The sequence below is a fragment of the Trypanosoma grayi genome, assembly GCF_000691245.1.
Source record: "Trypanosoma grayi strain ANR4 Tgr_20_V1, whole genome shotgun sequence".
Classification (NCBI taxonomy): domain Eukaryota; phylum Euglenozoa; class Kinetoplastea; order Trypanosomatida; family Trypanosomatidae; genus Trypanosoma; species Trypanosoma grayi.
In genome coordinates this window covers 9653-23142 of record NW_008825639.1, presented here as the reverse complement: position 1 = coordinate 23142, position 13490 = coordinate 9653, and the positions used below count along the sequence as shown (strand labels likewise).

Below are 13490 nucleotides of genomic sequence, written 5' to 3'. Positions count from 1 at the left end.
TATCACTAGTTTGGTGTGGCCTCTCCGGGGGGTTGGGCTTGACCTTGTTTGTTTTCTTTCCCTTTTTGTGGGGCGAACTCTTTCCACCTTTGCCCCGGAACTCGTTTCGCTGTTTGGGTTTGGGGGCCCCCTCCGCCAAAAGAACAGCCTGTGCCCTCATGCCGCCGGAGGGGGAACGAAGGGAAGAGTGAGAAACATTGCCCTTCGGAACACGTGCTATGTTTCGTTCTTCTTCGCGCATTGGGGAAGCCCCTTTGCAAATAAAGAAGGAATCGAGCGTTTTCCTTTGCAGTTGAATTGAAACTTCCGAAAAGAAGGAACCGAAGGCGTCGTTAGCCACCCGCCTCCCGCGTTCCCCTTCGCGGGCCAGGCGTTTTTACGTTCTGACCTCTGGAAATGCCATCCGCGGGATTACTCTCCGAGGCCACGTGGCGCCCACCTTGTGGTCTTGCAGTGCCCTGTCGATGGCCGCCCCTTCACGATCCAGCGCGTCCGAGTGAGCGCTGTCTTTTGCCATTGTGTGCACCACGGCCGCGCTACAAACACGTATGCGCAAAGCCCCCCACCCCAGCTTGCGGCGGCAAGCCTGCCGAGCCACGCGGGATTCCCTACACCGCGCCAAAACGACGATGCACCTCGGCATGGGGCCAGCATTGCATCCAAGAAGGGGATGCCGTGCCCGCGCCCGCCTGCTGAAGTGGCCAACCCTCTTCCCGTTTGCGCGCGGCCGCCTCTTATATATGCGTCTGCGTCGCGAAACGCTGTGGCCTTTGGGGTGAGGGTTGTGCCCTTTTCTGCCCCGGAACAAACCGGATCCACGACGGGCTGCCCCACCACTAAAGGCGCATCCCATCCGCGGCGTTAACTCCGCGGGCTTGTTCGATGTCCCGTCCCAGCGGCCAAGATAACGCACTAAACCCCGAGGGGGGCTCTAGTGGGCCCGCGCGTTTTGCAAGCTGCGCCTGCTAGTGGGGGCCCAATTCGTGTTCCACCACGGCCGCTTCTGCCTGCGCCGGNCGGATCCACGACGGGCTGCCCCACCACTAAAGGCGCATCCCATCCGCGGCGTTAACTCCGCGGGCTTGTTCGATGTCCCGTCCCAGCGGCCAAGATAACGCACTAAACCCCGAGGGGGGCTCTAGTGGGCCCGCGCGTTTTGCAAGCTGCGCCTGCTAGTGGGGGCCCAATTCGTGTTCCACCACGGCCGCTTCTGCCTGCGCCGGTGCTTCTCTTTTTGATGGGCCGGGCTTTCATTTCGCAGAGGCGGCGTGTGTTTTCCATGCCGCTGGTGAAGCTTGATTTCGCCCCAACGACCGGCGGTCACCCAAGCCAGCCTGAAAGCGACCCGGCCCCTCTCTTCTTCTAACATCCCGCTGGCCATGCTGAGCCCCCGACGCAACATGGGCCGCGCTTGTTTGACGGAATCGCTGGCCGTAGTCTTCCGGAGGCCGGCGCGAATCATTTGCGCCGGCGTTCGCCATGCTTCTGACAGGCTCGGCAACGTTGTTGTGTACTGAATCGCGNCTTGTTTGACGGAATCGCTGGCCGTAGTCTTCCGGAGGCCGGCGCGAATCATTTGCGCCGGCGTTCGCCATGCTTCTGACAGGCTCGGCAACGTTATTGTGTATTGAATCGCGCTGCCCTTGGCCAACCGAAGACTTACGGCAAGCAGGGGGGGGCAGTTACTTCCAGGAATCTCCAAGCCGTGCGCCGCCGCAAACCCACGAAAAACGGCATATTATGGGCCCCCTTTGAATCCATGCCGCGCGGCTCCGCATGCGCGTTGCACACCTGTTTTTCCCCGATGCGAGGGCCAAGACGTACGGGTCGCGGTTCAGATCGGGAATAATGGCGACGTCGTTCGCCGATTGGGGGCAACCCTTGCGCAACATCGGTGTGCTCTCTGCTTTTGCAACCCCGGGCTTCCGAAAAGGGGTTTAAGCCTCGGCAACTCCACCCCGTTCCCACGTTTGGTGGAAAAACACCGTGCCCACATCTATTCCCGCGGTGGGTGAAAGGCAAAATGTTTTGGCCTCGCCTAAAATTTCTTTTGCTATACCGGCTATGGCGCGAGGGCCCCCATAATCTGATGCCCCTTGAATTCATTGTTTCCGGGACCGATGATCTTTTTTATAGTTGCGGAGGGGCGCGCTATATTCGCATAGCGGGTGCTTCTGTAATGGCCAAACTCCCCGCAGCGATAGCACCGCGCTTTGGTTGATTGGGGGCGCGGTGTGCTTCTACCTGGCTCTTTGAACCGCCTGTGCGATGGGATCGTCCTTCACCAAGGGTTCCAAAAATGCCCCCCCCCCCTACCCCCACGCTTTTCATCCCATACCCTGTATTCCGCGCCGCCCCCTTTACACAACACACCGCCCAAGAAAGCCGGTCTGGGGCGGCCTCCGTCCACTAGCCTGCGGTGGGTGTGTTGAATAAATTCTGTTGGGGCAACTCTTGCGTGAAATTCTGCGGGGCGGGGGGCGGCGGTGTTGCCTGTCGCGCTCCGAATCCCTTCGCTTTTGGGGGCTGCCTCCAGTTCCGCCCGCGTTTGCCGCAACTGTTGATGCATCCGGGCCAGTTGGTTCTGCATATCCTGGAATGGTGTGTTGGGGCTTTTCTCTATCTGAAACGTTCCATCCGCCAGCCGGGGCCGTTCGCACTGGCACCGGCGTCCAAAGAAAGATTCTTACGTAGCCAATGCTGCCCATTTGGCGCTCAGCACCGAGTGTGCCTCCTCAAAAACCCGAAGAAACCCCTGATCACAAGGTATTGTGAAGGAGGCCATGGGGTGGCGCAGGGCTCCCCAGGTGAACGCCTTATTCTGCCCCATGCGTGCCTCTAGCCTGCCGCGCCATCCATGGTGAAGGCCCCATCGATGTGATACTGAAAATCCGGGGATGCCCGGGGGGCTAAAAAAAAAAAAAACTCTTAATATAGAATTCATGGTTTCAAAAAAGTACGCCGATCGGGACTCGAACCCGAGACCTTCGCCGTGTTAAAGCGACGTCATAACCACCTAGACCATCAGCGCTCGTTGGAGCATTGAAATATACAAATAAAACATATACTATTTGAATCCTATTCTTTTTTCCTACTCCCATCGGGGGAAGGGCAAAAAAAGGAAATGGTTTTTGTTTTGAACACAAACACTAGGAGTGTTTGCGAAAAAGAATCGCAAACGGAAGGGTTCGAACCTTCGCGTGAGATCACACCTGCTTAGCAGGCAGGCGCCTTAACCACTCGGCCACGTTTGCTCGTTAAGGAATATAGGTTTTACATAAAACTATTAATATAAATATTTTTAGGTTTTTTTTTTCATGATGCATTTAATTTTTTGGGGGGGTTCTATATTACTTTTTCATATTACTTGCAATTTTCGTTGGATGTGTTCTCGGTAGTATAGTGGTTAGTATACCCGCCTGTCACGCGGGTGACCCGGGTTCAATTCCCGGCCGGGAAGCTTTTTTGAGCCGATGTCATGGTTCGGGCCCTCGTCCTGAGGGGGCATGCCGCGCACCAATGTGTCCTTCGTGTGTTTTCGGTAAAATGAAAAAAGTGCTCTTGGTTCCTTTCATCCTGTTGTTGTTTTCGTTCTTTGAGCCTTGAGAGACGGGGACAGTGCCTGAAGCGTTCCGGATGGCGCATGAAAGGGAGCACCTTCCAGCCGTGAGACAGAACCCCAAGAGGGCGGTGGAGGGGGCAGACGCCTCGCCGCAAGCACCCCGCCACACAGGAGTGGGTGATGCTGACACTCTCACTGCTGCGCATGATGACGCGTGGCAAGAGAAGCGACAAAACGATGGCAGAAATTGTGGACTGAAAGTGCATCAGCCGAACAATCTTCTGCCTGTGAAGAAGGGGTCGTGGTTGTCGCCTATATTACCTGGAGGCACACCACGGGGGTCCACACACTCCACGCATATCGGTGTAGATCCAGTAAGCTCACATAGCTCCTCTTCCCAACCTTGTCACGAAAGTGTTAGACCGCACAGTGCCTACGTGCGCGTTTCACAGGCTTGGCAGCAGCTTCGCCCGGCAACAGCGGCGGGCACCAGTTGTCGCCCGTATATTCTTCCCGCGGGCAAAACCGTAGGAAATGACTCCCCAAGGCACATGGAGCCTGCGGCCGGAGTGGGTAGCATCCCGGGAACGCATGTCACATCTGATGTTTCTTTGGCACTAGAGACTCCCAAGACAGGCTCTCCGCACGTCAAAAAGCAAATCTTCACTGACAGCTGGGCATTCCCCCCACAAGAAGAGGTATCGAGTGCGTCGCTGACGCTATGTTCGACGCGGATGACACCGGGTATGGATGTGCAAGGTTTGCCTGCGCCAGGTGTCAGTGGTGCAAGAAAGCCGTATACGGAGGTTAAGGGGGCGACGAATCTCCCGATGAACTGCAATGATGAGCTGTCTCCCGGTACGTTCCGTATTGGGGGAACGAGACGTTCACCTGTACAAGCATGCAGTTTCCACCAGTGGGTTATGAACCAGCAAAAACAGAGGATGACAAAACTCGTGTATGAAAAACACTAGAATAGTTTTTCTTTGGAGATTAGCAGGGAGTTCCTTTGTCATGTAAATAAATGTGTGTGAGAAATTGTCGACATCATAAAACACAGACTTAGGCATAATCCCGCTGCACAATTCCAAAATTCTGGTCTCCCCCGTACATCCTTTGTCTATCATATCTTTCTGTATATTCTTTTAAGCTATTTCCGCAAATGCAATAATAATTATGCTGCTGGACTGTGTTGTAGTATTGATTCTTGTTTTGGAGAAGGGGATCTTCTGCTATTTCTCTTTCCTACACTGTTTTTGCTTCCCGGAAATATGTGTTTTGCTTTATTTTCAATCTATCGTGGTAAAGAAGCTCCTAGGTATTGTCAACTTCGTCCATTCTACGATGTGTGCCGTGGCGTAGAGGGTCATCGCACCGGTTAATGAAATAACATACGTGTGTAGCCGCTTCCCTTTTCCCTGTGATGGTGCCGCTGGACTGCATTCAGGAGTTTCACACATACCATGGGCCGCAACTGCGGCATCACGTTGGCTAGAAGCGCTTCACATACGTCCAGAGGGAACTCTCGACGGTGTACTTCTGGCCCAACAGTTATGATATGCTGACGGGTGCAGTAGAAACGATTGATGGAGTAGAGCTGAATGCGCGCATGGCTTTGCGTTACCAACTGAGTCTGAATTTCCTACACTACCTGCGGCCGTGACGGAACTATGATGACGTTGGTTATGAGGCATCACATCGTCAAGTGTTTCTCGAGGCGGTACCGTTTTAGAATAATCTCTTGATGTTGATATTGTGCTTGCAAGCGCGTTACACGGTGTTTTGCGGTGTGAACGTTTGCACCTGAGTAAAGGACCTTTTTTTTTCGAATTTTATCGCAAGTGCATCCATGAATGGTGCAAATGGATCTTGGGGCAAGGGCGATATCGTGCTCATCGACTACTACACTTCAAGCGTGAGGAATACGCTGTAGAAGCTGTTCGACGTGAGTGCCAGAGGCCCATCGTTGATTGTTGATAACGTGGTTGTTGGCTGGGATATATTTTGTTGGATGAGTCTGAACGAGTTGCACGGCATGGGTGTGCTTCATTGCGAAGATGTGTGGAATGGTGTTGTAGATTTGGAGGTGGGTGAATGAGGCATCCTTCCCCGTTGTTCTTCCTGCGTGGACGATATTGAGCCGTCTCGACGATTTCTTCTTAGGCATTCTTTCTTCTTACTTGCTGCTGACAGGCTTGATTTCTACAAGGTACATAAGCCGTCGAGTGGACGCAAATGGTACTTGAGCATGCCCCTGTGACGGGGCTTCTCCTCGGTATCTCCGCACTCTCCACAACCATTACGCCACGGCACTACATGACGCTGCAGCGCGCGTACGTGTTACCAGGGTGGAAGGCGACCATCAAGCGCCTCCCACTGGGAGTATTGCCCTTTGGTTCAATTGGAGTGTCTTTCACGGATGTGGTTTGCGCTGTGGTACTACTGTTTGAGATGCGAACACTGGAACGTCGCTGGGGCTCTGCCCAATTTCTCGCCTTTGTCATGACAGCCGCCTTGGCTGGGTCCGTGCTGCTGAACATTCTCATCACCGAGTCCACCCCACCGCTCTCTTTGGAGCAGCTACGTGTCCTGTCGGCTGGTGGGTCGATTGTACCATTCGCAGCTTTCGTCACGTGCAAGCTTATGGAGGTTCCGTCGCTTCACCATTGGCGCATTCCCGTTACGTCAATTGTACTAACAGAGAAAATGTTGGTTCTTGTACCCCTCCTGAGGCTGGTTTTATTCCCTGACACAGAGGTTCGCGCGCGGACACATAAGCAGCATGCTGTTCACGTAGATATCGGTCTTTGGACTCGTGTGATGTTGGCTCTCTTTGGTGTAATATTGAGCATTGCCTCCAAAAAGTCGCGGGTGTTCTCCTGGTGGCTCCGTTTCGTCAGTCGTACCATATGCAGCTCATTCCTTAACTTTATGCAGCCCGTTCTCTCTGCCCTATTCGGTCCCCCAAGCGTTGTGGAGCTCACCATTCCCCCGCAATCCCCGGGTAGACACACAGCGACAGATGGCCGCTACGCCATTGATAACCTCGCGGGGCCACAAGAAGAAGGAAATATCCACCTGCACCGTGTCTATTCCTCTGAGAATGCAGCCCTCAGGGGTGGATCTCTGCGCCGGCGCCGCGACACGCCCTCTGATCACAGAAGCACTGACGCCTTTGGCGGCGCAGGTGCGGTAACAGATGAGCGTGTCGCACAGATTATGGACCTTGGACTGGGCTTTGAACCGGAGGCGATCCGTTCTGCTTTGATTGCTGCTAACGGCCACGTGGACGTCGCTGTTGAGTACCTTGTGAATCGTGACTAGATTGGGGAAAGTCAATGACTCACTGGTGTGTTTGGAACGGCCCTGAGAAGAATGATTTATATGTCATATTCACGTGCTTGCAAGGAGCGAAGAATTAGGCACCCTTCTCTTGCGGAGAAAACTGAGATCCAAACGGTATTTCCTCAGTCCTCGCCGTCTTAAGCGTGTCTCTTCTTGTGTATCTGTGTGTGTGTGAATCTATGTGTGTGCAGAGCTTTCTCACTGTTCTCCGTCTCTTCCACTATTATATCGCAGGTACTGCACCTCACTGTGTGTGTGTGTGTCTTTGGTGCGATGCAGGAATTGCACTCGGCGGTGCGGCAGGTGCTTCTCTTTCATCCAAGCACCGTGATGAATTATGGCATAGCAGCCCTCACTGTCTCTTCAAGTCCGAACGAAAAAAAAACTGTCATGGCAGAAGCGGCGGAATTCCTCGTATCTCAACTCATCTTCGTCCTGTCCCGGGGTCTGCATGAGGGAGTGGACCTCTGGTCCGTGCTCGAGACACTCGAACGTGTGCCGAACAAAATCGCCCAGGAGGATGCGAGCAGCTCTGCCAAGCAGGCACTGCACCGCCTGAAGTTCTCGGGACAGCTGATCTACGTGGTCAAATCAACCTTCGTGCGTAGCACCGCTGAACTGCGTACCCGAGCACTGCTCCGTCTGGCGCTGAACCAGGGTGTCCTCCTCGCAGCGCTGGAACTTATTGCGCGCTGGAATGCGGCGGAGTTAGTGGTCTTCTACACCGATCCCGCTTCTAGTGTGTTGTGCTGCGTTGACGACGATCTCTGGGACATGTTCCTCAGGGCATGCGCCCCAATCGGGGGCGTGACACTCGCTGATATTGAGGCTGGTGTGCCGAAGGGCGCGTCTGTGGTGAAGTTTGACATGAAGTTGGCGCTCCCGGGCGTGGACGCCGACGACGTGGCGTCCAGCACCCCTTGCAACGACGATGCAGGTGAGCGGGGGTCGTCGAATGGCGGCGCGACGCCCGTGCAGATGGCGGGGCCGGTCGATCATGGCGACCCTCTGCATGTGCAGCTGCTACCTCTCGGTGGCCGCGCACCAAGGAAGCCGAGACGCAGACGCCGGCACAGGAGGGGTGTGAGGTCGAGAAAGACTGCACATGAAGAAGTGAATAAAGAAGTGGAAAGAAAAGCGCTTGCTACGCCACCGCCTCTGGTAGAAGAGGATGTCACGTCTGAAGATGTGGCTAGCCTACTTGACCATGTGGAGGCGCTCCTTTTGGGGCAATGGGGCTATCTTAACACTGCGATGTCTGTGCGGGAAGCTTTGCTGTTTGAGGAAGCAGAACATGGCTGATGGATAGACCTGCTTTTTTTTCGAGTCAGTTTTTTTTGTTGGTGGATTCTTCTTGCTACGGCTGAGCATCCTACCTTGGCGCCAGGCTTCCGGGTAAAACGGCAAGGTTGGTTTCGTTTTCGTGAGTTGCACTTCATGTACTCCTCATTCCGATATTTTGTCCTTTCGCATGGAGCTGTAGATAGGAGCGCCATTAATCAGAAAAGTTACTTGTGTCCACCGGCACCATGAACAGCAATATGAAGGTGGTGCAGAAGATGGCGCAGTTGTGTAAGCAGCACCCAAGGCCCGTTATGGCCGCTGCAGCTGCTGTGGGTGGCTACGCCGTCTTCAGGACAATCATGTTGATGTGCGCTGTCGGCAAGCAGATCAGCGCTCAGGTGAATTTCAAAAACCTCGAGCGGGATACAGTTCATCTGTTCATTCATCACCGCTGGTCGCACGGACCTAACTACTTCCCGGCCTGCCTCAAGGTAGAGACGTTCCTGCGCCTCGCTAAGATTCCGTACACAGTGCACTTCACCTCGGACGCTTCCGCCTCGCCCACAGGNCGGCTTCCATTCATCGTCTACAACGGCACTGTCATTGGTGACAGCGAGTTTATTGTACAGTTCCTGAAAGAGGAATTTAAGGTGACTATGGACGACCATCTCACACCAGAGGAGCAGGCCATAGGCCTCATCACGCGCCGATTGGCGGAAACGTCGCTCAACTACGGCCTGCAGCGCACCATGCTGGTGGATCGGCCGGAGCTGATGCAGGACGTCTTCGCAAAGGAGTACCAACTTGACCCTACAATGGCGCAATCGCTGGTACACAGCATGCGGGGCACCCTCATAAAAGTGCTCAACACCATCGGATACGGCAATGTGCCGCAAGAACAATACCCGCAGGAGTTTCTGCGCGAGGTGGAGAGCCTCGAGACACTGCTGAGTTTCAAACCGTTCCTTCTTGGCAGCAAGCCGACAAGCTACGACTGCGCCGTGTACGGCTGGCTGCATGTGGCAGTGGAGATTGGACCTCACGGCCCGGCCATGGCATACCTGTCAAAAAGCAAAACGCTTCGTGAATACGTCGCACGTGTGACAAAGTTGGCGTTTCCCGATATCAAAGAACTCAACACCTTGGATGAGACGCAAAGATTTATTCCCTACAAAGAGAGCGCATCTTTGTAGACCAATTGGGTATGGTCTTCTTCCGATTCATATTGATCGATAGGAAAGTGTACAGAGGTCGTGGCGGGACGAAACGCAAAAAAAATTGTTTACACTGCTCGCTTGACGCCCATTGTCCCCCCCCCCATTCATTCAGTCATTGTATACAATGCTGTCAATGCCCGGATCAGATTCCTCTATATGTGCCCTTCAGGAATCTACACTTTATTTTTGCTTTTGGAAAGAAATCAGTTCACTTGTCTTCTCACCGCTTCACCTTCTCATGTCTCAATACCACACTCTGCACCCGCGCGGGGAGGGAAAGAGAAAAAGAGAGTCTGTCTTTGTGTATCAACCAAGAGGAATAGCTACACTTCAAAGCAGCAACTAAAAGAAGCATGTACCCCGCTGGTTTGGTGGTCACTACGGTAGGGACGGCGGCCGTCGTGGTCCCGATGATGTTACTCGGCAAGAGGGCGGAATGGCAGAAGACCATGCCGCATGTCCACTTATTGTCTGTGAGGGATGCCACTCTCGCGTCAGTGGGGGGCTTGTTTACAAACAATACAACAGAAACGATCAGTGATGATACCGTTGAATCCTTGCCAATATCCAAGCTCAAAGAAACTGATACGGACTTCTTAGTGGGCGATGCAGAAGCTGACACAACGGAATCATCCGATACGGAAGTCCGCAGGAGTCTCAGGGTGTCGGCGCTAATATCAGCTATAAGAACTTCTAAGCCTTTCACAGCTGCCGTCTCCATTATCGGTTATGTGACCAAGCCGTTCTCAATTGCCGCCTCCAATGTAAGTCACGCGAGCAAGCGCATGGCTGAGCGTACCATGACTGCAGTGGTGTGGGTTCGCTCGCACCCATTCATCATTGTGGGGACAACCACCGCCGTGACCGCGACGCTGCTCAGGGCACGTATTGCCTATACACGCTTCATGACAAGGAGGCTCATGATGGCGATGGATGATTCGGAGAAGGTGCAGCTGTACATTGCGCCGCGCTCAGGGGCTGCACTTTGTGCCTCAATGCCATGCGTCGCGGTGGAGACGTTCCTGCGCCTCGCGAAGATTCCCTACGATGCGCACATCATCGCTGACCCCGCTGTGTCTCCTACAGGGAGCCTTCCGTGTATTCGATATAAGGGCAACTGTGTGAGCAACTTTAGCCCCATCATGGACTGCCTCAGGAGCACCTTCAAGATCAGACTGGACACTCATATCGGCAAGCAGGAGATGGCTATTGGCACCGCACTCGCAGCAACGCTTAACTACTCTGTTAGGCGGGCCTGCGACCGCCCCCAGACTGTACATGTGGTAGCGGCACTGCAGCAGATGCTTTCCAAGCTGCAGCGAACCTTCTCCACGTGGCGCTACGGTGTGCCGGACCAGAGCCAGAGCAAATGGCAGCTCCTGCTGGACTTCCAGGCAATTGAGCACATCATCGGCAGCAAGATGTACCTGCTGGGGTCGTCCCCTACTTCATATGACTGCGCCGTGTACGCAGCATTGCTTCCGCTTGTTGAGGTGAATGAGACGGCGCACGCCCGGGATCCTTTCACCTACGTCGCGCATAGCAAAGTACTGACGGGCTACGTGCGGCGCATGTCACACACCGTCTTTCCTGACCTTGATGATTTGGTCAAAGCGTAGTGAAAGAAAAAACATGCTGTCAGAGTCAGCGAAAAAGTGTTTGGGGTGTGGGGAAGGTCTGTATTTCGGGGGGGGGAGGGGGGGCTTGTTTTCCTTATTGTCTTTCAAATACGTGACGAAGGACCCAACACAAAGAACGCGTATTTCTTTTCTTTCCCCTTCCTTCTGTGTGGGTGTGTATCTGTATGTCTATTTTTCCCTCTCTTCCGCCGCCCATTCTCCTCCTTGTTGCGCAAACGTGCGTGTGTGTGTGTGTGTGTGTGAAATGCCTCCCATGGCCCCACGCATGTCTCACTCGTCCACCCTGTCTCGTGCCCACTCATCACTCACGCTCGTTCACGGGTGTGTTGGGGATGCAGCACCCGCATCCACGGCAACAAGAAGGAGGCAGCAAACGCAAGGGAAGCAAGAGATGGAGGGTAAGGAGATGGGTTGTGGTGTGGGTCACTTTGTTTTGCTTTCTAGCAGTTCGAGCTCAAAAGTTGATTTCCTTTGCGATTTTCTTATGTATGCCTCTACGCAATTTGATGCAATAGCTCCACCGGCCCACATATGCTCCAAGCAAAGGAAGCAATCCGAGTGCGGACGTAGAACTGAACGATGGGTTAGTTATTGATTTTTAGGAGGTGAATTTTCTCGTTATAGTGTGTGCACACAGATCGTGCACTTAGCATCGTTGTGTTATGGGTGGTTGTTCCTTTTTTTTTCTCTGTGTGTCTCTGAGTGGCTCGATCAAATAGGCCGCTTTTTTTTTTGTTTCTCGTTGTCTCTTTGTTTTCCCCCACCCTCCCTTACACGAATTATTGTGGATCGGACTCTTTCTGGGCTCCGTGTATCATAACTGTCCTCACTCTGTTTCATCGCAAATCAAGCGGTGTGTCGATGAAGGAGGAAACGCTGCCAGAAAACAAGAAAACAAAAATTTATATTAAATTCACGCTGCTACGGCGGGCCGCTCCGGTCCACTCATGCATGCACACATTCTGTCTCGTTCACTGGCTCAATTCCCTTTATTCGTACCACATGCCTCCGCATCCTTTTGGTTGTTGTTGTTCACCTTTGTCTGCAATAAGGTTTCCGCTCTGTCTTATTATCATCAATAGATGTGTCCCATGGGGAAGGGCAGGGCAATTATTATTGCTGCTGCTGCTGTCACGGTGAGTGTTGTGCCCGTCGTCGCGGGTTGGCTAGCTCTCAAGTCTGCTGCAAGAAAACGCGAGCTGCACGCCGCCGTTGCGGAGATGGAGAAGGCGGAGGGGAATACTGTCCACCTCCTCTCCTTCCAGCGGTGGGAACTCGCTCCCAGCGTTTCGCCCCCGTGCACTAAAGTTGAGACATTCCTCCGGCTCGCAAAGATCCCGTACGAGGTGCACGTCGTGCAGGACACCAGCGTCTCGCCCACAGAGTGTCCGTCGTGTATTGTGCACAACGGAAGGCGTATCGAAGATTTCAATGCCATCGAGTACCTCACCACCGAATTCCAGGTGGAAATGGATCAGGTACTCACAGAGGAGCAGAAAGCGATTGGAACGTTGATTAAAAGCATGCTCGAGTACGAGTCGCGCGTTGCGTACTACCTCACAATTACCGGTGATGGAGCGCATTGTGTCGTTTCACACGCTGCTCGCGTGTTCGGCCTCCCACGCGTCCTTGTCATGTTATTTGTATGGAAGCTGCGTGGAAAGGTCCTGCGTATCGCTGATCTTGTGGGCCTGAGCCCCAGTAAGGCGCAGTACGAGGCGGAATACCTGCGTGACTTCCAGGCGATTGAGCACATCATTGGAGATAAGGCGTTTCTCTTCGGTGACACGCCTTCCTCCCTGGACTGTGGGGTGTACGCGGCGCTGCTACCGATCGTCATGCTGCAGGAGGCAAGGCAGGTGAGTGCGCCATTCGCATATGTGGCGCAGAGCGAAGTACTGACGGGCTACGTGCAGCGCATGTCACGCGCCGCCTTCCCCGAACGTGACAAACTGCTGGGATAAAAGCTGCACGTTTAGGGAATTAAGGCGAATCACGCGTGAAGTGGAGTTGCGGTGGCTGAAGGGGACGGGGCAATTGCTGTCTCGTAGTCAACCTCCTTCTGGAAAACGAATGACACACATGCTTAGGGAAATCCAAGGTGAGCACTGGTCTTGATAGGAAAAGACGTATGCGATGTGACGGGGAGCTAACGAGGGGAAAGGGGGGGAAATGTTTTTGTTGTTGCTTGGCGGTGATGTGCGCGCAAGTGTGGGTGTAGCAGCCAATCGTTTTGCACGCTTTTCTTTTTTTAGTGTTGTGCATGCAAATAATGTTCCTCTCTCGGTGGGTCTTGTTTTCTCTGGGAATGGCCGGTGTTGGTGCAAAACGTGGGAGGGAGGGAGAGTAAGACGGGTGGAAAGGTCCCGGCCTTCACCCCAGTTCCCACCACCAGTGTGTGGTGAGGGGAGAAGGGTGAGTCCGTGTTGTTGGGGGAGAGAG

At 53.8% G+C, this 13490-nt stretch overlaps 10 protein-coding genes and 3 non-coding genes across 13 annotated transcripts; 7 read left to right on the top strand and 6 right to left on the bottom strand.

Moving 5' to 3' along the window:
• Positions 1 to 376: 376 nt before the first annotated feature.
• On the bottom strand, positions 377 to 853 carry DQ04_00201130 (hypothetical protein; the record flags this gene model as incomplete). Its single annotated transcript, XM_009308432.1, has 1 exon — positions 377 to 853. One exon carries the CDS (start codon positions 851 to 853, stop codon positions 377 to 379), a length of 477 nt encoding a protein of 158 aa, XP_009306707.1.
• A 397-nt stretch (positions 854 to 1250) lies between these two features.
• Positions 1251 to 1595, bottom strand: DQ04_00201120 (hypothetical protein; the record flags this gene model as incomplete). Its single annotated transcript, XM_009308431.1, has 1 exon — positions 1251 to 1595. The coding sequence occupies one exon, from the start codon at positions 1593 to 1595 to the stop codon at positions 1251 to 1253; it is 345 nt and encodes a 114-aa protein (XP_009306706.1).
• A 64-nt stretch (positions 1596 to 1659) lies between these two features.
• On the bottom strand, positions 1660 to 2106 carry DQ04_00201110 (hypothetical protein; the record flags this gene model as incomplete). Its single annotated transcript, XM_009308430.1, has 1 exon — positions 1660 to 2106. One exon carries the CDS (start codon positions 2104 to 2106, stop codon positions 1660 to 1662), a length of 447 nt encoding a protein of 148 aa, XP_009306705.1.
• Positions 2107 to 2360: 254 nt separating this feature from the next.
• On the bottom strand, positions 2361 to 2708 carry DQ04_00201100 (hypothetical protein; the record flags this gene model as incomplete). Its single annotated transcript, XM_009308429.1, has 1 exon — positions 2361 to 2708. The coding sequence occupies one exon, from the start codon at positions 2706 to 2708 to the stop codon at positions 2361 to 2363; it is 348 nt and encodes a 115-aa protein (XP_009306704.1).
• Positions 2709 to 2957: 249 nt separating this feature from the next.
• Positions 2958 to 3031, bottom strand: DQ04_tRNA033 (the record flags this gene model as incomplete). The annotated part of the gene is made up of 1 exon: positions 2958 to 3031. It is a non-coding gene; the product is annotated as a tRNA-Val (tRNA).
• Positions 3032 to 3173: 142 nt separating this feature from the next.
• Positions 3174 to 3254, bottom strand: DQ04_tRNA005 (the record flags this gene model as incomplete). The annotated part of the gene is made up of 1 exon: positions 3174 to 3254. It is a non-coding gene; the product is annotated as a tRNA-Ser (tRNA).
• Positions 3255 to 3388: 134 nt separating this feature from the next.
• Positions 3389 to 3460, top strand: DQ04_tRNA064 (the record flags this gene model as incomplete). Its single annotated transcript has 1 exon — positions 3389 to 3460. It is a non-coding gene; the product is annotated as a tRNA-Asp (tRNA).
• Positions 3461 to 3636: 176 nt separating this feature from the next.
• On the top strand, positions 3637 to 4536 carry DQ04_00201090 (hypothetical protein; the record flags this gene model as incomplete). Its single annotated transcript, XM_009308428.1, has 1 exon — positions 3637 to 4536. The coding sequence occupies one exon, from the start codon at positions 3637 to 3639 to the stop codon at positions 4534 to 4536; it is 900 nt and encodes a 299-aa protein (XP_009306703.1).
• A 1261-nt stretch (positions 4537 to 5797) lies between these two features.
• Positions 5798 to 6886, top strand: DQ04_00201080 (hypothetical protein; the record flags this gene model as incomplete). Its single annotated transcript, XM_009308427.1, has 1 exon — positions 5798 to 6886. One exon carries the CDS (start codon positions 5798 to 5800, stop codon positions 6884 to 6886), a length of 1089 nt encoding a protein of 362 aa, XP_009306702.1.
• A 294-nt stretch (positions 6887 to 7180) lies between these two features.
• DQ04_00201070 (hypothetical protein) lies at positions 7181 to 8209 on the top strand (the record flags this gene model as incomplete). The annotated part of the gene is made up of 1 exon (XM_009308426.1): positions 7181 to 8209. One exon carries the CDS (start codon positions 7181 to 7183, stop codon positions 8207 to 8209), a length of 1029 nt encoding a protein of 342 aa, XP_009306701.1.
• A 227-nt stretch (positions 8210 to 8436) lies between these two features.
• Positions 8437 to 9384, top strand: DQ04_00201060 (hypothetical protein; the record flags this gene model as incomplete). The annotated part of the gene is made up of 1 exon (XM_009308425.1): positions 8437 to 9384. One exon carries the CDS (start codon positions 8437 to 8439, stop codon positions 9382 to 9384), a length of 948 nt encoding a protein of 315 aa, XP_009306700.1.
• A 377-nt stretch (positions 9385 to 9761) lies between these two features.
• On the top strand, positions 9762 to 11027 carry DQ04_00201050 (hypothetical protein; the record flags this gene model as incomplete). Its single annotated transcript, XM_009308424.1, has 1 exon — positions 9762 to 11027. One exon carries the CDS (start codon positions 9762 to 9764, stop codon positions 11025 to 11027), a length of 1266 nt encoding a protein of 421 aa, XP_009306699.1.
• Positions 11028 to 12130: 1103 nt separating this feature from the next.
• On the top strand, positions 12131 to 13012 carry DQ04_00201040 (hypothetical protein; the record flags this gene model as incomplete). The annotated part of the gene is made up of 1 exon (XM_009308423.1): positions 12131 to 13012. The coding sequence occupies one exon, from the start codon at positions 12131 to 12133 to the stop codon at positions 13010 to 13012; it is 882 nt and encodes a 293-aa protein (XP_009306698.1).
• Positions 13013 to 13490: the final 478 nt, after the last annotated feature.